The sequence below is a fragment of the Aquarana catesbeiana genome, linkage group LG12, assembly GCF_042186555.1.
Source record: "Aquarana catesbeiana isolate 2022-GZ linkage group LG12, ASM4218655v1, whole genome shotgun sequence".
Classification (NCBI taxonomy): domain Eukaryota; kingdom Metazoa; phylum Chordata; class Amphibia; order Anura; family Ranidae; genus Aquarana; species Aquarana catesbeiana.
Genome location: NC_133335.1, coordinates 38,532,321 through 38,557,959, shown reverse-complemented (window position 1 = coordinate 38,557,959; position 25,639 = coordinate 38,532,321). Strand labels below are relative to the sequence as shown.

The 25,639-nt window shown below is 42.6% G+C and overlaps 1 protein-coding gene across 1 annotated transcript in view; it reads left to right on the top strand.

The window, feature by feature from the left end:
- JPH2 (junctophilin 2) overlaps positions 1-25,639 on the top strand; it is a 137,880-nt gene that overhangs the window by 101,104 nt on the left and 11,137 nt on the right. Inside the window, exon 3 of the mRNA XM_073607592.1 lies at positions 23,262-23,380. Within this exon, the coding sequence (XP_073463693.1) occupies positions 23,262-23,380 (119 nt within the window). The remainder of the gene's footprint in view (positions 1-23,261; positions 23,381-25,639) is intronic.

The window sequence follows — 25,639 nt, the reverse complement described above, 5'->3', positions numbered from 1 at the left end:
CCATCAAATGCTGCCACTGTGCCCATCAAATGCTGCCACTGTGCCCATCAAAGGCTGCCACTGTGCCCATCAAATGTTGCCACTGTGCCCATCAAATGTTGCCACTGTGCCCATCAAATGCTGCCCCTGTGACCCCCCCAGCCCACTCGCGGTCTGCCCGGCACTTACCCTGTCTCGGTGGGGCAGCGGGTGACCGTGGTGAGCGGTGACCTCCGAGCGGTGTCTTCATGTATCTCTTCCCGTCCTCTCCTCCTGTCAGGCGTCCAATCAGAGCGCCTGTCGTTTCAGCCAATCAAGTGATGGGTAACATACTCGAGCACCTGATTGGTGGAGAGGTGGTTCAGTGTTAGGAAAGCGAATATTCATTCGCTGTTCTAACACACCTGGGTGAACTGCGAGCACCAAGCATGGCGCTCCAGGTCCCCTTTTTTGACGCCTATTAGAGCCTATGGCTCTAATCAGGTACTTCAAAAACACCCCCCGCCGCTGTAATTCAGGCCCCGAAAAGAGGCCGGGCGCCTGAAGATGACATACTGCTGACCACTGCACTCTGTACTAGGGTTGCCACCATTTCTTCAAGTCACACCCCGAACACTTTAGCGGTGCACAGCAATCTTTTTTTATAGGATGAACTATACATATATTTCTAATCAAATGAAGTTAATCACCAGAATCCCCCTTTACATCAGAGTCCACAGATTTCCCCTTTTGCTTCTGAACTCACAGAGTGTGTGTGTGTGGGGGGGGGGTCTGCAGACTCTGATGTAAGGAAGAACTCTGGGGACTCTAACATAAGGGATGCTCTGGGAACCCTGATCTAAGGGGGAACACTGAGAACTCTGATGTAAGGGGGTTCACTGTGGCCTCTGGTGTAAAGGGGAACTCTGATGTAAGGGGTGCTCTGAGAACCCTGATTTACCTTAAGGGAGGAGGCAGGAGAGAGAAGGGGGAGAATTCAGTTACAGATAGGGATGGATGGTGAGCTTACTCACTCCTTGGCAGTCAGCACCTCTTATCCAGATGTATCTGAGGCTGCTGGAGTGTGGGCAGACACAGAGAGGTAGGGGCGGGAGGAAGAGGAGCAGATCGAGCCCTCTCTCCTCTCCTGTCTGTGTGGGGGGAGGGGTAATGGTTAGTGCTGGTTTCGAGCAGTGTGAAAGAAAGTGTAACAGACACTCTCGGCTTACACAACTGCAGCCAGCAACCCTGCTGGGAAGCCATAGCCTGGTCTGAATAATGTGTCCGGGTTTCAGGCGGTCTGAAACCCGAACGCATGATTCCAAACCCGAACTGTCCGGGTGAATCCCGGACAGGTGGCAACCCTACTCTGTACGCTGGGCTTTTTTACGATATATTCCTGACCACTGCACTCTGTACAGCATATGACATACTGCTGACCACTGCACTCTGTACGTTGGGCTTTTTATGACAAAGACAGCATTCAAAAAAAAAAAGGAAAAAAAAAAAAGACGTCCTGTACCGGAATTTTTCCTAAAACCCCTGCAAAGTTGCATTGTATGACCTTTGTAGATTATAAATAGTGCAGAGCTATTTTAGTGGAATTCCTCCAGTCTCTGGATTGCAGAGCCACCATATGGGACATGGTCAGAAATCTTTTCTCATCTGTACTTGGTAAAAATAAATGAATGAGAGAAGCACAGTGCTAAATATAAAGCGTATTCCTGTGGGATCCTGCGATAGTGCGGGGACTGAAAGGTGAGCGGTGCCAGAGAAAAACGAGCCTTTTGCCAGTTATCACGCAGAACATTCTAATTGCTTTTCCCCCACATTCCTTTGCTTTGATGTCACCGGCTCTTGTTTGCATTGGACTTGCAGCTGAGAATTCTAATTAAATGGAAGCCGCAGAAATGATTCTACCTTGGCAAGCTGAACAGGCAACAATGAAGGAAGGGACTTTCTAAAAAGGGGATCTCTGGGATCGGCCGCATGATGTTTATTATTCTCGCTCAATTAAAGGGGAAGTCTGGTCTATGGGACAACAACAATTTCCTTAGCCAGTGGACTGCTGGTACTATCCAGGCAATACCGCAACTGTGCTAAAGTCAGGACTTAGTTTACTATAAACACTGAATTCCAAGCAGATATAAAAGACACTGATTCATGCAGCTCTGAATTTATTAATACATTAATATATTTAATAAACCCAAGATAATATTCGTGCGCTTGCAAAAAAAAAACACATGCAATAAAAACTCAATTAGAATCGAATGGACAGCAGCATCTAAATCACCAATCCGTTAAGGATGTGTAACAAGCTCCAAACAAACAATAAAAAATGCGCTATTCTTGTGCTAGGTATAAATTAATAAATCACATAAGAGATGCAATAAAAGTGCATCAAACATATGATAAACTCATCCTAAATTGACATATCTGTGCAAATAAAGTCCATATCAAATGTGCAAACACTGTGCAAGAAAATATATTATACATTTTGTTATATTTATATATATATATATATATATATATATATATATATATATATATATATATATATATATATATACGCACACACACACATACACACACATACATATATATAATACATATACAGTATATACACACACACACAAATATATATACAGTATCTCACAAAAGTGAGTACACCTCTCACATTTTTGTAAATATTTTCTTCTATCTTTTCATGTGACAACACTGAAGAAATGACACTTGTCTACAATGTAAAGTAGTGAGTGTACAGCTTGTATAACAGTGTATATTTGCTGTCCCCTCAAAATAACTCAACACACAGCCATTAATGTCTAAACCGCTGGCAACAAAAGTGAGTACACCCCTATGTGAAAATGTCCAAATTTGGCCCAAAGTGTCAATATTTTGTGTGGCCACCATTATTTTCCAGCACTGCCCTAACCCTCTTGGGCATGGAGTTCACCAGAGCTTCACAGGTTGCCACTGGAGTCCTCTTCCACTCCTCCATGACGAAATCGCGGAGCTGGTGGATGTTAGAGGCCTTGTGCTCCTCCACCTTCCATTTGAGGATGTCCCACAGATGCTCAATAGGGTTTAGGTCTGGAGACATGCTTGGCCAGTCCATCACCTTTACACTCGGCCTCTTTAGCAAGGCAGTGGTCACCTTGGAGGTGTGTTTGGGGTCGTTATGTTGCAAAACTGCCCTGCGGCCCAGTCTCACAAGGGAGGGAATCAAGCTCTGCTTCAGTATGTCACAGTACATGTTGGCATTCATGGTTCCCTCAATGAACTGTAGCTCCCCAGTGCTGGCAGCACTCATGCAGCCCCAGACCATGACACTCCCACCACCATGCTTGACTGTAGGCAAGACACACTTGTCTTTGTACTCCTCACCTGGTTGCCGCTACACACGCTTGACAACATCTGAACCAAATAAGTTTATCTTGGTCTCATCAGACCAAAGGACATGGTTCCAGTAATTCATGTCCTTAGTCTGCTTGTTTTCAGCAAACTGTTTGCGGGCCTTCTTGTGCATCATCTTTAGAAGAGGCATCCTTCTGGGATGACAGCCATGTAGACCAATTTGATGCAGTGTGCGGCGTATGGTCTGAGCACTGACAGGCTGACCCCCCATCCCTTCAACTTCTGCAGCAATGCTGGCAGAACTCGTACATTTATTTCCCAAAGACAACCTCTAGATATGACGCTAAACACAGCACTCAGCTTCTTTGGTTGACCATGGCGAGGCCTGTTCTGAGTGGTACCTGTCCTGTTAAACCGCTGTATGGTCTTGGCCACGTGCTGCAGCTCAGTTTCAGGGTCTTGGCAATCTTCTTAAAGCCTAGGCCATCTTTATGTAGAGCAACAATCCTTGTTTTCAGATCCTCAGGAGTTTTTTGCCATGAGGTGCCATGTTGAACTTCCAATGACCAGTATGAGAGAGTGAGAGCGATAACACCAAATTGAACACACCTGCTCCCCATTCACACCTAAGAACTTGTAACACTAACGAGTCACATGACACTGGGAGGGAAAATGGCTAATTGGGCCCAATTTGGACATTTTCACTTCGGGGTGTACTCACTTTTGTTGCCAGTGGGTTTAGACATTAATGGCTGTGTGTTGAGTTATTTTGTGGGGATAGCAAATTTACACTGCTATACAAGCTGTACACTCACTACTTTACATTGTAGCAAAGTGTCATTTCTTCAGTGTTGTCACATGAAAAGATATAATAAAATATTTACAAAAATGTCAGGGGTGTACTCACTTTTGTGAGATACTGTGTGTATATAGTGCAAAAAGATGCTCAGATTCTCTAAAACTTCAATAGTCCCTCTTTCTTTGCTGTGAAGAAATGATTATAGCGTGCACCACCGAAGAAAGAGTGATCCCAAAAGTAATCACCATAAGCGATTAAGAGAGCTCCTTAACAGCTGCTCCGATCCCACAAGGAGACCATCAGATGCCTTATACACCACGATCTTGTATGCTAAAGTTTGCATGATCTCCTAAGCCAAGATAGACTCCATGGAGGAAGTAAAATATAGAAGAAAACCTACATAGTATAGTATTTCACCAAGATTTTAATAAAATCATAAAATCACACTTACAATTTTGAAGGAATTACACAGCATGTGTTACAAACAACCAGCAGGTCCAAGCGGTCAGGCCGACTTGCAGAAAAATGTCACGTGAGACCCAGAAAGAGCACCACAGGGAAACAGCAGAAGAACTTTCGGCTGGATGAGCCAAAGAGATACGATCTGCAGCCAAACATTTGGATGGGTCCAGACAGCCCTCTGCGGCATAGGTGACTGGCCAGTTGGATGTACAAATGGCAGGTAAGTTCCTGATAGAAATTATGACAAAGGGAAACGTTAATCACCAGGCAACCTTTTTTTTTCAGTACATTGGTTGTTGAGTGCTATCAAGAGTTATGGGGTTTTGGACACCTGGAAAAAAAATTATACAGAAAAAACCCCCGTAAAAATCCACAACATGAACCTACATGGCCTAACCATGTAACCTAGCCCTTAGACTGAAACGCGTAACTCTCACGCAAACCCTAAAACATTAACAGCTAACCTTCCCCTACTTAACCCTTAACCAAACCCTAACATGAAATCCCCAAAACATAACCTTGACCATAACCCCCAACCCTTATTTAACACTTTAATTGAACCCTTTTACCAGTGGTCTTACGGTACCTCGTCAGTGAAAGCGTCAGCACTGAATCAAATGGCACCTAATGAAGCTAATACGTTCTTGCTATGTAGGAGAATGGGTCTTTGAATGGTCATGATGTGCCCACCAGTTTGCACAAAAATACAAGCAAAGGAGGGAGGTGCTTGTTTAGGGTCAGTGATAGTATGAAAACCCTGCAGAAATTATCACTACTGCAGTTTAAATATTGGGAAGGACTGGATACATCAATGGGTGATTAATCAGCCTCTGCAGATGAAACAAGTCCCACCAACACTGGTATTGCAGCAATAAGTCACTTTAATTAGGAAAAATATCTGTACATCTGAAGTTCTACTTACATTAGCTGGGGACACAAACTTTTCCAGTACATTACGAAGACAATATAATGAGGGACGTCTTGTTATATCTGATGACAGCATTCTAGCAGACAATTCCATTCTTCTCTGGAGGTGACCTACACATACAAGTGAAAGACGCAGGTTTATAAAACTTTAAAATGCGAATAATTATTTTAGCAACTACTAACAAATTAAGGTGGCCACCGAGTCACCGGTTCTGGTGGTCCTGGGGGATTGATTGGACCAGAAATAAAGCTCTCACATTTCTGTAGAAAGCTCATGCATTATTAAGCAGCCACCAGCTCGACAGACTGAGAAATTTGTCACGTTTTTCTATTGACCCTGCGTTAACCAGCATTCTAAAAGTTGTGCATTTTTCGGATTATTAAGTGTTTACCATTAACATTTCCACTCTACACAAACCTAAAAAAATAGTTTTGGTCAGAGATACTTTTTGAAGATGGTTTTTAGTTTAATGCCTTTCACATCCTGACCTTCCTTTAAACAGTATACAGTAACCTTTGTTAGCCTTTTTATCCTTGAGGAGCCCTTGAAATAATTTTTAGGTCTTGTTTAAGCCCTGCTAAAACCAATTCAATTTGGGGCAGTGTGAAAAATGCTCTCCTTACATTGGTAGTCGAAAGGAATAAAGTCTTCTCTTACATTGGTGATCAGTGGGAAGAATGTCCTTTACATTGCCGATCAGTGGGAAGAATGTCCCTTACATTGGTGGTCAGTGGGAAGAATGTCCCTTACATTGGTGGTCAGTGGGAAGAATGTCCCTTACATTGGTGGTCAGTGGGAAGAATGTCCCTTACATTGGTGGTCAGTGGGAAGAATGCCCCTTACATTGGTAGTCAAAGTGAAGAAAGTCTTCCCTTACATTGGTGATTAGTGGTAGGAATGCCCCCTTACATTGGTGACTGGTGGGAAGAATGCCCCTTACATTGGTGGTCAGTGGGAAGAATGTCCCTTACATTGGTGATCAGTGGGAAGAATGCTCCTTACATTGGTGATCAGTGGGAAGAATGTTCCTTACATGATTGATCAGTGATAAGAATGCTCCTTACATTGGTGACCACTGGGAACAATGTCCCCGTACATTGGTGATCAGTGGGAAGAATGACCTTTGTATTGGTGATCAGTGGGAAGAATGCCTCTTACATTGGTAATCAATGGGAAGAATGCTCTTTACATGGGTGGTCAGTTGGAAGAATGCCTCTTACACTGGTGATCAGTGGGAAGAATGTCCTTTATATTGGTGGTTAGTGGGAAGTATGCCCCCTTACATTGGTGACCAGTGGGAAGAATGTCCCCTTACATTGGTGACCAGGGGGAAGAAGGCATCTTACATTGGTGATCAGTGGGAAGAATGCCCCTTACATTGGTGATCAGTGGGAAGAATGTCCCTTATATTGGTAATCAGTGGGAAGAATGCTCTTTACATGGGTGGTCAGTTGGAAGAATGCCTCTTACATTGGTGATCAGTGGGAAGGATGTCCCCTTACATTGGTGACCAGGGGGAAGAAGGCATCTTACATTGGTGATCAGTGGGAAGAATGCCATTTACATTGGTGATCAGTGGTAAGAATCCCCCTTATACTGGTGATCAGTGGAAAGAATGCCCTTTACAGTAAAGGTCAGAATACTACTTAAAAACAGTTAAAAGATCATTGGTGTCATGCAGCTGGCTTTGCCAAGTTAGCCCTGGAACCATTCAGGAACCATAAAATGGGAGGTCAATTAGCCACAGGATAAAGAACCCCTAGCAACCTCTGGAAAAACCCTTGAGTTTCATGAAATCCTGGTTAAGAATGCCAGGCATACAGTATATTTGATAAGACAGCATAAACAGTGATCTTCTTTGAGGAAACAACTGTTTCCTCTGGTGCCAGTTATGTGAATGAATGTCAAAGTCTATAGGCAGGTTTGCCCTAAGGCTGATCCTCCTGTTTCCTGTTTGGTGAGATCATGTGACTGATACCATGGCATCTGATCAAAAGATTGTCACCTTAGGGATACTAGAGTAGTGTTACATTAGCAAAGGTTATTTAATGTATGCATATACTGGGGTAAGAAGATCAGGATCATAGAGGGTTTACCAGAATAAAGTTCTACTCTAACTTTTGGGCATTGTGTGTGAGTTCTATGAATTACAGAGGTTTTGTTCTCATTTTAGAGGTACATGATAAAATATGGTTTCATAAACAGCATTGTCTGCTTCCAAATGCTTCAGAATGATCGCATTAAAGGCGGTTGTAAACCTCAGACATGAAATATGAACAAAGCATATTCTTCTATAGTGTGTGCTTGTCTCTATTCAGAGTGTCATTTATGTCTGCTGCTTTGTTGCTCTGCTATCTGCACGAGTTGCTTCTGTCAAGTTTTTCTGACACCAAGAGAAAAAAGAAAGAAAAAAGGTGACAGGGGAGAGGGCTCCTGCACACAGCCTGTGCTTGACATCCTCAGCTCTGTTCCTGTGTGAAAGGGGTATGTTCCTTTACATTCTGCACAGCTCTGAGAGCTGATTGGAGGAATTTCAGCTCTCCTCTCCCTTTTTTCTGACAACTCAAACAAGCTTTATATATTCCGCACTTTGAACAGATGTAGACAAGTCACTTTATCGGACACTTCACTAGGTATATGTAAGGATTTGAGTGGTACCGTGAAAATCTGATCCTGTAGGATCCAAAACCTTAAACTCTATAAACATGGGGCTCCATTGGACATTTTCCATCGGAATTTCCGTCACACAAAATTTGAGACCTGGAACCTCAAGAAGGTTGGTTGGTGTCCCTTGTTAATTTGACATTGTATTTTGGAAATGTACCTGCCTACTCACAAACAAACTGTCCTTTTTTAAAGTAAAACACATAGGCAAGTATTTGTGAATACAAAATAGCCATTTATTATGGGTCATATCAAAATAAAGAGGAATGCAACACTGGAGAAACTGGTGAAATTGGGAAAGCCTTTGTACCCCAGGGCACACATCAACTATTTTACACACCGAATAGGTAGCCTGAGGAGTCCATATAATAGTGGGCACAATCCGTTCCCAGACTACAAGAGATCAGGAACAGCAGCAGATGACATATATGTCCCCAGGCTGTGGTCATAGAACAGCCTGCATCTTTTGTCAGACCAGACTGAACCCAGGCCATCACTTTGTCTTACTTCCACTCTTCCTTCCCCGCTTGCTTCCTGGCTGTGGCTGTGGTGTTGGAGGTGTGGCAGGAGGTGGAGGAGGCGGATGGTCCAACTCACACAGGTGTGTTTTGGTTGTGATTTGTCCCCTCAACCCCTTATTTAGGGTTGTATACATAATTTCCTCACACAAGAGGCATTGGCCCTCCTCCATTTCCTGCATTTTGCCGACAGTCATGCAGGCAAAGGCCTCTTGAGGAGTGGGGGTGGCTCTGAGGGCCACTTTAGCCTCCTGAATCAGCCCAAGTGCTGCCTCCTGCGCATTACTTCCCTTCCTAGACCTTTTGGTTGGAAGGCGGAGGGGAGGGACCTGGGATTCTGTCAGGCTACTGGGCACGGCCACCCTCTGGCTGTCACTTACCCCCGCCACCCCCTGGCTGCCACATTCCACAGCCTCCTCCTGGCTGCCACATTCCACGCCCTCCTCCTGGCTGCCACATTCCACGCCCTCCTCCTGGCTGAGGCTTTCCGGTGTATGAAAAAAGAACATAGTTTTAGTTTTTGGTTCATCAATCACACACAATTTTCAGCTCATGACTGTTGCAAATTGAATGTTAACAAATAGAAAAGACTATCATTCTGACCCCAGCATTTTTCCTTCTTGTCCCAAACATTTTTGGCCACTACTGTCTATTGATATGTAAAACACTTTATTAAATCAGCAATGAGTGATCAATAACAACATCTAGTTAACATCATTAATTTTACGACAAAAAATATGTAGAACAATGCTTTACCTGGCTCAAGCTGGGCTCCTCCACTTCTTCCTGGCTGGAAGGCCCAGGTTGAACGTGGGAAGCCTCAGCTGGGGTGGAAGGAAGCGTGGAAGGAAGAGTGGAAGGAAGGGTTGAGAGGGATTGCCTGACTTCAGTCTGGTCTGACAGAAAACGCAGTCTGTCATAGTACCACAGCCTGGGGACATAAATGGCATCTGCTGCTGCTCCTGATCCTGGACCTTATTGCGCTCCCTATTATAAGTCCTCCTCAGCCCACCAATTTTTGCCTTTAAATAGGGGATGGGTGCCGTGGGGATCTGCGGCTTCACCAACTCCAGCAGCTTCTCTAGCGCTGCATGCCTCTTTTAATTATGATTATAATGCGGATGTTTCACCTGCCACAGACAGGGCAGCTCCCTGTACTTGTCTATGAATATGGGGAGGAAGTTGTGGTCATTGAAGCCATCCATTTTCTCTGCAAGACACAACACAAGACAAACCCTAATGTCAGGCTAAACTCTCCTAATCTTGACCCAATATAGGCCTCAATCTATAAGCAGTGTAGACCACTGATGCCCCAAGTTCAAATTGTACCTTCGTTCTAACGATCGGCGCTTCTGATACTCCTTCCTCCGCTCACAGATCGTACATACGACGCACGCGTGTTATGCTTTATATACACTGCGCATGTGTGAAACTCCGCCCGCCCCTGACCTTCTTTCTAGTCTATTTCCCGCCTCTTCTCTTTCTGCGCAGTGGGGAGAGCACATGGCGGAGAAAGAGCAAGTGCATGCAGACAGCAGCAGCAACGACGAAAGCCCAGAGCCACGAACGTCCCGATCCCAGAGGAGATTTAAGGTCTCAAATATGTCCTTTATAGAGATGGTGGAGATGGTGGGCATCTTGAAGAGGGCCGACTATGATGGGAAGCATGGACCTTACCCAAACCCAAATATCAGAAAGGCCAAGATCATGGCTAAAGTTTAAAGAGTCTGCGCCGGAATTTTCGGGTACGGCGATCCAAGGACCAACTGGTCAGACCTGAAATTGAGGGAGCACGATCAGTACAGAAGGATCAAGAGAGTTCTTCAAAAAAGTAAGTAGTTGTCGTGTGTTCCTATTATTATTATTATTATTACTTGCATGCTGCTCCATGTGCTTTTCTTTACTGTTGTAAATTTTAAAATGGCAACTTACAGGTTCGTGGGCACAGTAATCGTTCGTAGTAAACATTGTTCGTTCACCCATTAATAGGATGTTTTTGGCAGATACAGGTTAACTACATTTGTTCAGGCCTATTTGTATTAAAAGAAGTTTATGACATTGTCTAGATGGGTTTGTACTAGAATGAAATGCAAACTTGATTCAGAGTAAGGAGAGGACACTCAGCAGCTGTTTACACATCACGAAGCAGCACAAACAGAACAAACTTTTTGGGGTGTCCCACACAGGTGCTCCAGTGGATACTAGGAGTGTCTCCATGTATGAAAATTGTACAAAAAAAGGTAAGTATTCCAGCTTTAGAAAGGGAAAAAAAATAATGTCTTTAGCTTGGAACTCTGCCAAAAAAGACAATTGTACGACTCTTCCAAGCAATGTTTCATATTACTATTGGCCTCAAATATCTGTGTGCAAAGTATACCTCTTTTTATTCACATAGGGGAGAAAAGAATCGGGACATCTGAGGACACCAGGTACCCCCCCACCTCCGAAAGAAAAGCAAATCCCCACACCACAACCAGAAGATGTGGAGGAAGGAGAAGTTTATGAAGTGGGTGAAATAGTGACCACAACAGGTGAGTGTTTGAGACCACAGCTTCAGGTAGTAGATGGATGCCTGCATATTTATAATACATGGTGTGTTTTTTAATTTTAGGTGATGTGGATGTTGTGGAAGAAGATTCGCATTTCACAAGTGCAAGTGCACACGTCCTCATCGGAGAGATCATGGTGTGCAATCGTGATTTACAAAAGATCAAGGAAGACATCAACGATATTGAAAAAAGACTCAAAAACATCATTGATGTTTTAGGCCGAAACTAAAAAACACCTAAAGTCTTAATTTTTTTGTTACTTTTCACCAATTTTTTAAGTATCTTGAAAGCCAAAATTTTGAAGATGCACACATGTGCTATCTGCCATCACGGGATATCAATGTACTAAAGTAGCTGAGAGGATGGGGTTGCACCCCCAAAACACGTCCATTGATCCCCCATGATGGGAGCTAGCACATGTTAACATTAGGCATGGGATCAGGAGGGAAATCCTCATTTTGACTCTCAATTTGTGTGCATCTTCAAAATTTGGCTTTCATAGGGGTGACATCACCTCATCTGATGAAGGCAAGATCAACACAGTTTGGACATACTAATGTCTGATCTTGCCTTCATTTTTTCTAAGTTGAACTTTGCAAGTTCCCGAATTGGGTATTGTTTTATGGTTTTAAACATGCCTATTTGTACTGTCTATACCAAAAATGTTATTTCTAAAATATGTTGGTTTGTTCAAAAACCCTTTTCTAACGCACATGTGAATGTGCACAGGGTGCACAGACTCAACAATGTGTGGCTTCTTCTTTCAATGCTCAATAGCAGTTTTTGGAGTAAGTTGTTGTTTACAGTAACAATGGGGGTTATTTCCTAAAGCCAAATTCACTTTGCACTACAAGTGCACTTTCAAGTGCACTTTTGCAGTGCACTTGGAGTGCAAAGTGGATTTTCCTTTAGTAAATAACTCCCACAGTGCTTTATAATTTGCCACAATCAGGCCATTTTCGTGACTCCCCAAAATTCATTCATGGTGCTGAAAATGATGAATCTTTTTATCATTAATACATTACATAAACAACAAAAACAAGGTGTGTGTGTGTGTGTGTAGCAGACCCACAACATAATATTTGGCTAAAGAAGAGATTGTCACCTCATGTATCAAATAAATTACGTTTGCCATAAAAAGGCCATTGGAGAATCTAGGAGAAAGCTAAAGGGAACACAAGCAGTAAATCAAATGAAATATGAGTTCAGTTTGTACCAAAAATATTTATTTGAGAAAAGTTTCACACATTATCTGGCATATCAATGGCCCCCCTACCCACAAAGTACTCGAGATACTTCTGTCTAACTTTGCGGGCGCTTTGGGGGGGCAAGCCAGGACGGCCAGGTTCAAGTGTGGTCAAGGTAGTTGGATTTGGAACTCCGGCCTCAGTCCCAACTGAGGCCACATAGTTTATAGCATTTTTCCATAGGAAATTGTAGAGAATGCAACAGGCAAGGACAATATGATTCAGTTTATATTCCGCCACATGGATCGCTGTCAGAAATAGGTGGAACCAGCTGGCCATTATTCCAAAGGCATTTTCAACCACTCTTCTGGCTCTGGCCATCCGGTAATTAAAAACCCTTTGGTCCGGGGTGAGGGTCCTCATCGGGAATGGCCACAGAAGATGGTCCCCAGCGCAAAAGCTTCATCCACGACAAAGACAAACGGGAGTCCCGCCACATTTTCTTCCGGAGGTGGCAAGCCCAAGCTGCCATTCTGGAGCCATCTGTAAAACTCCATCTGGGCGATGTGACTCCACCATCCGACATCTGGCCATTTTTCCCCACGTCCACATACAGAAACTCGTAAGTCGCTGACACCACCGCCAACAACACTATACTGCTAACCCCCTTGTAATTATAATAGTATGACCCCGAGTTGGGGGTGGTACAATGAGGACGTGTTTCCCATCTATTGACCCTCCGCAGTTGGGAAAGTCCCACCGCTGGGCAAACTGGGATGCCACAGTCTGCCATTTCTGTGGCGTTCAAGGAAACTGTGGAGTCAAACAAAAAAAATTAAATTAGTAATTTTGCACATAAACATTGCAAGCAGATTAAAACACAAACATTCTTGGCCAACATCAGTATAAGATTTATTTGAAGGAGTATTTAAAGACAAATATATAAAGTACACTTATCAGATTCCTCACCCTCTCTGATGGCCCATTGTAAAAATTATAGGGGGCGGGATGTTTTGGACAGGTAACCCTCTCCAGTTCCATGAGAGCTGAATGCATAAATAATGTGTTTTCCTTTGGCCAGCCCCTCCTTACTTACACTATTGGCAGCCCACTGGACAGGTAAGAAGTGTCAAAATAAAAAAATTATAAATACACACTGTACAAACTGAAGCACATTTTTTCATTCTACAATTAACTATCAAGATAATAAGAGAACAAAACTTTAAACAGTACCATTTGAAAGTATTCAGGCAGGCCCTTGGACTACATGCTTTGGTGAATTCATCCATAAATATGACCAAAAAAGAGGTAGGTATGGTGTGTATGGGTTTGGCAAAGTCAGCAGATAGAGGTTTGGTATTGGTTGACTTAGCGGTTGGGGGAGGGAGGGTTCCAAATGAGTTTGGGACCCCCAAAAAAAGCCTCAGGCACTCTGCGTGAATTTAAGGACACAAATAACATTTTTACACATTTTAGGGTGTGTTTAGGGTAAAGCACTACAATGGAGCTGACAAAATAAATTGTTAAGTGACTAGGCTAAGTGTGTATGGGCCCAGGATAGCATGCTGGGGAGGTTAGTGAAGGCAAATATGCATGAAGGACAAAAAAGGAACTTTTAAAAATTCCAGCATGCATGAGAACAAAGGGGACATTCACAGCATATTACAATCATGGTAATTAGGGAATGATGAAAGAAATACAATACATTATCAAAAATTAAATACATATAATGTGATGTTAAAGGAGAAATCTTACCTTACTATAGTCCTTCTGCAGGACCTAAATGATGGCAGAACAGGTCTTTGGAATAATGATCCCCAGGGCCTGGGGGGAGATGCCTGTCGAGAACTTGATGTCCTGCAGACTTCTCCCTGTCGCCAAGTACCGTAACGTGGAGAATAGCTTCTGTTCGGGAGTGATGGCTTGCCGCATGCAGGTGTCCTGCTTGGTAATATAAGGGGACAGCAATGCCAACAGACGGTGAAAAACGGGGTCCGTCATCCAGAGATAATTCCTGAAATCATCAGGATTATTCTCCTTGATCTCCCGCAACAAAGGCATGTGCGAGAATTGGTCACGCTGGAGCAACCAATTCTTGGTCCATGAACTCCTCCCCGCCCTGTTCATGTTCTGGGCTTGGGTCAAAGTAATAAGAACCCTAACAACAAGCCCCTGCACAGCAAGTCTACGATGGGTACGTACCCGCAACATGGCTTCAAAACGGTCGGCTAGTCAGAACGAACTAACAGAACGCACCGAAAAACAGAAAGGCCTGAGAAAAGAGAGCTGAAAATCAGAAATGAGCGGACAAGAGCGCACTGCAAAATCAAATACGTACTATAAAATACGCACTGAAAAACAAATGCGAACTGACTACATGCACCGAAAATCAGATACGAACCCACAAGCACAAACTGAAGAGCAGTAACGATCGGAAAAGCACGAGGCTGAAAATCGCGAATCGTCTTTCACCAAACTTCTAAAACGAGATTAGCAGAAGGAGCCCATTGGGTGGCGCACTGGCTATTGAACTTCCTTTTTCTAGTGCCGTCGTACGTGTTGTATGTGTTCTTGAGGTTCGGAATTTCCGACAAGATTTGTGTGACCGTGCGTATGCAAGACAAGTTTGAGCCAACATCCGTCGGAAAAAAATCCATGGATTTTGTCGGAATGTCCGATCGTGTGTACAGGGCATGAATGCTAAAATGCCTGGCTGTCAGGCTAAATTTGGTTTGCAAAACTGAGCCCTTGACCTGGAACTTGTATACTATAAGGACAAAGGATCTGTCTCCGACTTTCCTGATCTGGAATCTTGTAGTATGTTTGTCCATTCATTGGGGTGAAGGTGCATGTTGGGGATTATTGATATCACTGCAGATACTAGAATATTCATCTTTTTTGGGAACACTTTAAAATGTTGACATTTTGGATATAACTGAAGTTTTGGAACCTGGGATGGTGGTTAGGATTTTGGGTTTAGTTTATGGCTTTTTGAGGAGCTAGTTTAGGTTAACACTGTTATTATTTAGATTTAATCTGGGTCACATGATTTCAGCATTTGCACTGTAAAGGCATAGATTTAAATCTAAAATACGGGCTTCAGAAAACCTACCAACTCTAGCCATCCCCTCCACGAGACCCCCTTACAAAAAAAAAAAAACAAAAAAAAAAACCCCACAATCAATCACACAAGACACACAAACAACAACAAAAACATAAACAAGTGTACATACCCCCCTGGAAGACTGACATCTTGTGGTGCAGAAGAAGTACTGCGGGGGACAACTGCTGATTGAAGGGGAGTATTATAGTACTGGAATTCAGCTTTATTTTGATTGATTTTTTTGCTTGATTTATAGGGGTGCTGCAATGTTTGTATTGTATAGGAACTGGGAAGGAAGATTTCTCTTTTTCCTTTTTACAGCATTTCTTCTTCATGGCAGAACAGTATTATCTGGTGATTGAAACTTTAAAAAAAGCTCTGAAAACACAATAAATAAATATTATATATATATATATATATATATATATATATATATATATATATATATATACACATACACACACACATACATACACATATATATATATATATATATATATATATATATATATATATATATATATATATATACACACATACATACATACATACATACATACATACATACACACACACACACACACATATACACACACACACACACACACACACACACACATACATTTCTGTAAGTTTGTGCTAAGCATTTTCATTGTGGTGTATCATACATACTGTATACAGGGGTTATATAAGGATATTGGGGATTTTGTGCTGTGTTAATGAACATGTTTTAGCATGATAGAATGTTGCTCATACATAACTGATAAACACTATCCGACTGGTGAGGGCACCAAGAAAAGCCACCCTGATGAATAAGGTTGATACTGTATATCAATAATTCTTCAACTTTCTCGATTTTCATAGCTATAAACAGGACCTCGTTTAATTTTCCGCATGTGGTGGCCGGCCTCATGGACGGTGGCAGCAGGTTATTTAAGTCATGGGTTTAGGTTTCAGCATTTTAAGAATGTCTCAGCACACATTCTTTGAGTTCTGCAGAACGTTTACCATAATCCTTTGAGGTACATGGGTATTTCTGTAGAAACGCGATGCCTTTTTCTCTTTGCTCCATTTCTATAATGTCCTTCGCAGCACTTCACCCCCGACATGGACAGACAACAGCTGGCGTTGTATACTTAGCTCAGGGTGAACTCGGTTTCCTGCCTGTAATCTTCACACTGGAGCAAAATGCTGCTGCTACCTGGTTATTTCAGGTTCAGTATATGAGATGAGATATGACCTTTATCACTAGACCTAGGAAAGTGGAATTATCACTACGGTCTAGCAGCATAGATAGTGTGGGGTCTGTAACCTTACAGAAGCTGGGTGATCCATGTCGAGCTGTTGGGTGGCCTGGAGAACCTGTAACCTTCTAGCAGTTTGATGCCGTCGAGGACCTGTTGGGTGTACATTTCCAGCTGCTGAGGGGCCCAGGGAACTTGTAACTTTCCAGCTGTAGGGTGGCCCAGGAGACTCGTAACATTCCAACTGTTAATGGCCCAGAGGATCTGGCCTTCCAGCTGTTGGGTGGCCTGGAGAACCTGTAGCCTTCTAGAGGTTTGATGCCCTCGAGGACCTGTTGGGTGGCCTGGAAGACTTGTAACCTTTCAGCAGTTTGCTGCCCTGGAGGACCTGTAGCCTTCTAGCTGTTGGGTGGACTAGGTGACATGTAACTTTCCAGCTGTTGATTGGACCAGGGAAACTGTACATTTCCAGCTGCTGAGTGGCCCAGGGAAATTGTAACTTTCCAGCTGTTGAATTGCCCAGGGGACCTGGCCTTCCAGCTGTTGGGTGGCCCAGTGAACTTGTTACCTGACAGCTGTTGAGTGGCCCAGGGAACCTGCAACCTTCCAGCTGTTGAGTGGCCTGGAAGACCTGTAACCTTCCAGCAGTTTGCTGTCTCAGAGGATCTGTAACCTTCCAGCTGTTGGGTGGCCTAGGTAACCTGTAACTTTCCAGCTGTTGAGTGGCCCAGAGCACTTGTAACTTTCCAGCCTAGGAGACCCACAAACTTCCAGCTGTTGAATGGGCCAAGGGGACCTGTAACCTTTCAGGTGTGGACTGGCCCAGGGGACTTGTAACCTTATGACTGTAGAATGGCCCAGTGGACTTGTAACCTTACGGCTTTAGACTGGCCCAGGAAACCTGTAACCTTATGGTTTTTGGGTGGTCCAGTGGACCTGTAACCATTCAGAGGTTGGTTGGCTCAGTACACCTATAACCCTACAGATGTTGGTTGGTCGGGTATATCTGTACCAGCTCTAGGGTGGACCAGTGGACAAATAACCTATCAACTCTTGGGTGGCCCAGGGACCTACATCCTATTAGATGTTCAGTGGCCCGAGGACCTTGTAACCTTCCAGCTGTTGATAAGTGATCTCAGGAATAAATGGCCAGGTAGGGAAGACCTTGAATTTTCTTCCCACCCCCTTTGCCCAAAACACTTTTAAAATCTAGTAATCCATCAAAAAGGTTTACAAACTAAATAAAAAAAATTGCTAGGAGAAGGAGGATTAATAAATAAGAACAACTTTGATTGAAATAATAATTTTATTAATTATTGTAAACATTATTACAATGCATTTACAAATAAACTTTGCCGTCTGAAGTCTCCATCAGGGACAGAGCAGGTGCCTATACAAGGACCTTCACGGCAGGATCACCAGTTATTTATTAAAAGCTGCAGACTTTAAATAGATTGCATTTAACATCCTATCAAAAATGTTCAATTTCATTGATTGAGTTTTTTTCTGTTTTAAAAACTTAGCTTAGACAGCTAATATTTCATGACCATTCAATATCTAATCATTCCTCTGAGCCTTGTCCCTTTCAATTTAATGCACTATATATCTGGTCTGTGTGTTTGCAAAATGCCATAAATTTGCTCCTGAGCTCTATTAAAAGCAGTTGACCCCAATAAAAGCATTGATATATATCTTATATCTGTCATAGGAGCTTCGCCTTGCCTATATTTGTCATCGCTGCTTCTCCCTGCCTCTACTATGAGAAATCTTTATCCACATTTCTTTACAATATCCAATTACTGCAGTTTAGCAAGTTTATTATACAGCAGTAGACATAAATATATATGTTACATTGCAATTCACCTGTTCAGTTACCATGGAAAGTGTAAATCTTCGACAGAAAGATGAAATAGAATACGTGTTCTACATAAATATAAGAGCCTTGGAGATGAGTTTATTATCTGTACCATTTTCTAACAGCATTGAATGGGATTTCTTTTATCACTACTGAGCAATAGTATTTATTTTTTTATATAATTTTCTTTTTTTTACAAAAAATACATATACAGTTTATGTGTATATTATAGACACACACACACACACATATACATTGGTACAAACACACGTAGAAAATAGTAAATGGAAGCTGCGCTACTTGATGGGAAAGTTCAAACAATCGCTTGCAGATACAAATAAATTATATGATAACAGTTCAATCTTTAGTGTGGATCAAACACCAGAGTGAGCTAGGACAAACAGAACGTGCCACCACCTTAAGAAAAACCTGCTTACCAGCTGGCAAGCAAAGTCAGGCAGATGGCTTAAACCCAGCCAGGGCCTTTGCTTGTGTGGAAAATCATCAAGTAAGCTGGAAACTGGATGGCTGCATAGATGATCCAAATGCTCCTGACACATACGACTTGGATTAGAGGCCCAATAACCCAGCCATAAATAAAGGAAAGAAACCATCCATAGCGTAATATTGCCTCAACAAATATTTAATAGATAAAGTATTGCACTTACATTTTAAAAGATTAAAAAATCGCGTTACGATAACAGAGCCGGCCGGCTGTAAATAACCCGTCCTCCTAGTGTGATTGCGTGGGGATGTCAGCACGTATCCTCCTCTAGACGCGTTTCGTCATAAATGACGTTATCAATGGGGAATGTAGAAAAGAAAAAAATTTTTTTTATAATTTTGAAAAACATTTATCATTTTCCTTCCACTTCACAATTATGTGGCACTTTGTGTTGGTTTATCACATAAAATCCAGATAAAATACATTTAAGTTTTTGGTTGTACCATGACAAAATGTGGAAAATTTCAAGGGGTATTAATACTTTTTCAAGGCTACATACATATATATATATATATATATATATATATATATATATATATATATATATATATATATATATATATATATATACATACATACACATATACATATACACACACACACACACACACACACACACAGTATATACACACAGTATATAGTGATATGGGGCTCAGGATCACAGCCAGTCACTTGTAAAAGTGACAGACTTTATTGAACTTGCAAACAGTCCTGAAAACAACAGCTTTTTTCAGCAAACAAACACAGAGTAGTCCATAAATATGGTCCAAAAGCAAAATAAGAGTATGACTCACCGCCACTATAACAGTCCTACACTGGGGCTTCTGATTCAGGGGTCTCAAATTTGAGGTTTTCATTGCTCTGGAACCCAAGCTTAGTTTACCCTGCTCACCAAGGTGTGTCCAGCAATCCTTCTCACAGACAGGTGTCAAATGTTTCCTCTTCCTTTTTCAGGACTCAGATGTACCCAGGTTAACCCCTTCAGGACCAGAGTCCCTGTAATCAGGGTTTGGAGGTTCTTCCTACCCAAAACTCTTTGAACCTCCAAAATTCTGAGACTCTAATAAGAATTTACCAATCCAGAGACTACTGAAAACAGATCCTCTCCAGACTACCTTGGAACCCCCAACCCTGCATGGGCGAGAACTCAACATTCAAAACTGTCCCCCTTAAAAGGGACTACAACTCAACCTACTGTCCAGGTTCCAACCCTGGCATTCTGTACGATATATACAAGTATTATATATATTTGATACACAGTAAAAAAAAATTAAAAATTACATTCAATGAAGTGATTGTAGTGGAGTCCACTTCAAGAGTGGGAATTTACAAATCCATATGTAGCGCTTACCCTCGCAGGGGCCACTGGAAATATGCCCAGGTTGCCCACTGTAGTACAGAGCCTGCCAATCACACAAGCACAGTCCCACGCACACCGACAATTCAGGTTCAGTCAAGGGGAAGTCTATTTAGTATTTATTAATGAAAAACTTTAACAGTGGAGAGGTCACAGGAAACTACAAAATGATCATTAGCAATAATTGGAAGACAAACTCTCTAATCTTCCAATAGCAGCTTTTCCTGGAGGCAACAGGGAATTGTCATCATATCTAGGACCCTACAGTAGCAGCCCATACAGCAACCTCTAGCACTTAGTACCCTTTTGGTATTGCACAACTAATAGTCCCCAACAAAGTCTTTATTCAGTACCCCAGGAGCTGTCTGCCACCCAGTATTCACATCCCAGTGAGGCAGATAACAAGATCCCTCTCCAGACCAGGACTTCAGTGCAATACTCTCCAGCTGGTATAATCCTTTGGCAATTCTCTCCAGGCCCTCAGCCCAGCAGCTGCTGAGGCCCAGACTGCTATTTCTTGACTTAGTAGAGCTGCCTCAAGGGGCAGCAGCCCCAAGAGAACTGGAACCCTCACTGGAGGCTCAGACCTTCTGCACATTTATTACTTTTCCCACCACCTTCTGGATGCCTCCTTCCAGGGATTGGTTTTAGCATGATAAATATTTAACTGATCATTCGAATCTCCCCATCCTATGCTCTGGAAACTTCATTCAGAGGCAGATGGGAGTAATAAAACTCTCAATTCAGGAAAACCGGAACAGACCAACACAATCAATCACTGCTCCATTCAGTACAATGGAGCTAAAAAGTAAACTTGCCTAGCAGTCCAACTAGAAGAGAGCGCTACAGTATATGCAGTACAATAGGGGTAATAGGATACAGCAAGCATGTAAAATGTGAAAATAGTATGTAAGCCAAAACCTTCCCTTTAAAAAGGGATATAAAATATCCAAAGAGATATTTTAACCTTTATTGGGTAACAGATAAATGTAATATGGTAATACAAGATTGTTTATTGCATATCTGTTTCCATTATGCCTGTGCAGGTTTTGGCCTATTTGCTGTGTCCATTTTGGAATGTGGTTTGTCACCAGAGGAGGCTGTACATACAGCTGTCCCAAATATCTGAACTATGTATACACAGTCACATTCCAGGGTCTACATTCCTTTATAGCAAAAAGCAACATTTACTAAAAGCGATGTATGCCTTAGTACCTGTACATATAAAATGTCAGAATAGGAATTGGAATTAAAGCTGAACTCTGGGAGAAACAAATATTATCCAAATACATTCAACATGTGTTTTCTTATTGAATCTTGGTGTGGTTTGTGTTTTTTTTATCAGATCTGTGATTCTTTACAGTAATCCAATGTGAGGCTTGTAATAAAGACCAGTCACTGCTGCTCTCTCTCCTAGGGCTGGGTGACTGGTCTTGTCTCCGCCCCCTCATTTAGGTTTCTGCAGGCAACCTGTAGTGGGTGGGGCTTGCTGGGTCCCTCCCACAGTCCTTCTCTCTGCTCGGGCAATGTACAGCACAGTGATGAGGTCACTGCTATTTTTACAAGGTAACATCTGGATGTTCAATGGCATTTGGTGTACACAACATGGATTTCTATATTTTTGTGACTATTGAGGCATATTTCAGTGACGGTTTTTGTGCCTGGAGTTCAGCTTTAAGTTGAGAACTTTAGTAAAACATTTTTGTAAGTCAGTAATTGTCAGCCTACAAGGTAAAAGGGGGTGGGTGTTACAATGTGACCCCTGATGTCTCCAAAGTGCCACATATAATATAGAATTATATGTAATGATATAGAAAATGGTAATAGACAGCAGACATACTAGAGATCAGATAGTCAGAGAGCATTCTACAGGAGTGGTTGGAGATGGAGATCATGCTCTAGGTTAGTGGTCTCCAAACTGCGGCCCAATGGCCGGATCCGGCCCCTTGCTAGACTTAATCTGACCCTTGGGGCACTATTCCTCCCACCTAACACTTACACTAGGAGTGATGCAAAACTCCCCCAACTGACACTAACGATGGGGAGCTATTCCTCCCAATAATATAAATGGTGGGGCACTATTCCTCCCACTAATATCATTGATGGGGCACTATTCCTTTCCGCTGATACCAATGGTGGAGCACTATTCCTCCCGCTGATACCAATGGTGGAGCACTATTCCTCCCACTAATATCAATGATGAGACACTATTCCTCCCAGTGAAACCAGTGGTGGGGCACTGAACACCACACCTGAGACATTGCTTACTTCCACTAATACCAATCCTGGGACATTTTCTACCCCAACTGGCTACAATCTGGCCCCCCTAAAGTCTGAAGGACAGTAAACTGGTCCTTTGTTTGGAAAGTTTGGAGGTTCCTGCTCTAGGTGACAGGGACTAGGGATGTGAGCCACTTTACAGATCAATGCTGCCATTGCTGATTGCTGGGGCCCGACAGCTGTACTATGCAAATGGTGACTTGTAGCCCTATGTGTCCCCAATTGAGGACATTTCCCCTAACTTCCTGTCATTTTAACAGGAGAGGAAGTGGGGAAAATCTCTCCATGGGGGTCATATACAGCCAGCCGACCACTATTTTTAGCAAAGGTCTTATTACTGGGTGTGTCCACATTAGGGATATTTGCCCCTAATATCAGTTCCAATGACTCCAAAATGTTTTGGTTGGATTTGGATGGATGGACCAGGTGTCATTGCTTTAACCATCTAAAAGCCATCAGCACTGTAACTCAAAGTACACCTCTCTTTTCCCTCAGGACTACACATGCCAAAGCCAAAGCAGATGGAGCTGAACAAGCGGCCCAGGCGGGTAATAATGAGTCCAGCATTGCAAGGATGATGGCGAGAGAGCTCTCCCCAGACTTCTACCAGCCAGGTAGGTCAGCCGCAGAACCGTACTCAAAGTTACAGTACATATGAACTCCCAACAAACTGATGAGATACAAAGTGTGACTATCTGACCTAATTATTTTTGATCCAGGCAGACAAGATAGCCAGGTTAGTGACTTTTCACCACTGCAGATAATCAAGACATCTTGGCCACCAACCTTGCCTAGACGTTAAAAGAGTCCTCACTCTTCTGAGGAGTCATCACTCTGATGGCAGGGAGAGTACAATGTCTCATAGTTCTATATCAACATAATACAATGTAGTATGGAACCCCTTCCCCATCTAATCTGAGTCTTGCTGAGCAAGGGATTAAGGAAGCTGATACGAAGAGAGAGAGAGAGAGAAAGAGTTACTCATATTAGCTTTATTTGCAAATCTATTTAGAAGACGCTCACACAATCTAACACCTCACATACTAGGAACATTGGTGAAAAAGCCCCTTGGCCTAGAAGTATATTTTTGGATTAGAAGAGGAAGTCCATACATACTGTACAAACTCCAAGCAGGAACAATGTACACAGGCTTAGGCCGTTATGCACACTCAGGAGCTGAAAGACAACACAAGGCAGTTTATTGCACAGCAGCTGTCAGGTGACCTACCACTCCTGACTTTCAATGTAAGCAATGTTAAACAAATGCAAAAAAGGTGGAAAAAAAAATAAAGTAATTATTTTTAGAATATCAATTTTAATAGAAGACTGAATATTGATATCTCTACATAAGACCAGGTAGGGTTGGTTAATTTTGAAAAATAAGCCAGGCAAATACATAAAAACAAAAATTTAGCTAACTATTATGTTTCTTTTATAAGTCACAACATGTGTAATTGTCCTAAAGGCATTGGGCAAAGCAACAGGTTCTCTTTAATGTCCTCCTCCTAAGAATCACATACCTTTCCTGCACTCCCCTTCTCTCCATTCATGGTCAGGACCAAATAAATTACCTGGAACTCCCAGGTATGAGGGAGCATGTGACCACACTGGTGCTTGGCGATTGGTTCAGTGCTGTCAAGTGGGAGGGAAGGAGAGTCCTTAGCCTTGTATAAGCTCAGACTAGAATGGCCCAGCAATTACAAGCGCTTATAGGGGTTAAATGGAGAGGCACAGGGGTGCAAGGAGGTAAAGTATATACTACCGGGGAGGCGGCATTAAGGCTGGGTTCACACTGGACCACTGCAGGGGCTCACAGCAGGAGTACGGTGCGTCTCCATTCACCGTTTCAGGTCCGATTTCAGCCCGAATTTTGGGCTGAATTCAGACCTGAAAAGGACCAAAAGACACACAGGGCTCCTGTGCAACTCTCACCGGAGCCGCTGCAGAGATGTGTGAACCGGCCACAATCGGTCACAATCTCCTGCTACGCGAATTGGATGCGGGGAAACCTGCATACAGTTCACTCTTCATATAGTGAATTGCAACATAGCTAAAAATTTAAAATCAGACTTGCCTGGAGTATCTGCTATGTAACCTATTGAGTAGAAAGGAAGATGGGATTAAAAGAGGGAGAGAACTCAAATGTAGTATAGCAACTAACAGTACTAGCAGGGGGAGTGATACAGGGTCTGCAGGGTTGTAAAAACATCTTATTGCCCTCCTTGTACTAAGTTCCCCTATATCAGGAGATACCGTGCTTTAAAAAAGTCTTAATACCCCTTGAAATTTTCCACATTTTGTCATGTTACAACCAAAAACGTAAATGTATGTTATTGGAAATTTATGTGAGAGACCAACACAAAAGTGACACATAATTGTGAAGGAAAATGATAAATGGTTTTACATTTTTTTTACAAATATGTGAAAAGTGTGGCGTGCATTTGTATTCAGCCCCCTTTACTCTAATACCCCTAACTAAAATCTAGTGAAACCAATTGCCCTTAGAAGTCACCTAATTAGTAAATAAAGTTCCCCTGTGTGTAATTTAATCTCAGTATAAATACAGCTGTTCTGTGAAGCCCTCATAGGTTTGTTAGAGAACGCTAGTGAACAAACAGCGTCATTAAGGCCAAGGAACACACCAGACAGGTCAGGGATAAAGTTGAGGAGACAACTATTAGTCGTGCACTCCATAAATCTGGCCTTTATGGAAGAGTGGCCATAAGAAGTCCGATTTGCAGTTTTTTTGCGAGAAGCCATGTGGGGGACACAGCAAATGTGGAAGAAGGTGCTCTGGTCAGATGAAACCAAAATTGAAGCAAAACTAACACTGCACATCACCCTGAACACACCATCCCCACCGTGAAACATGG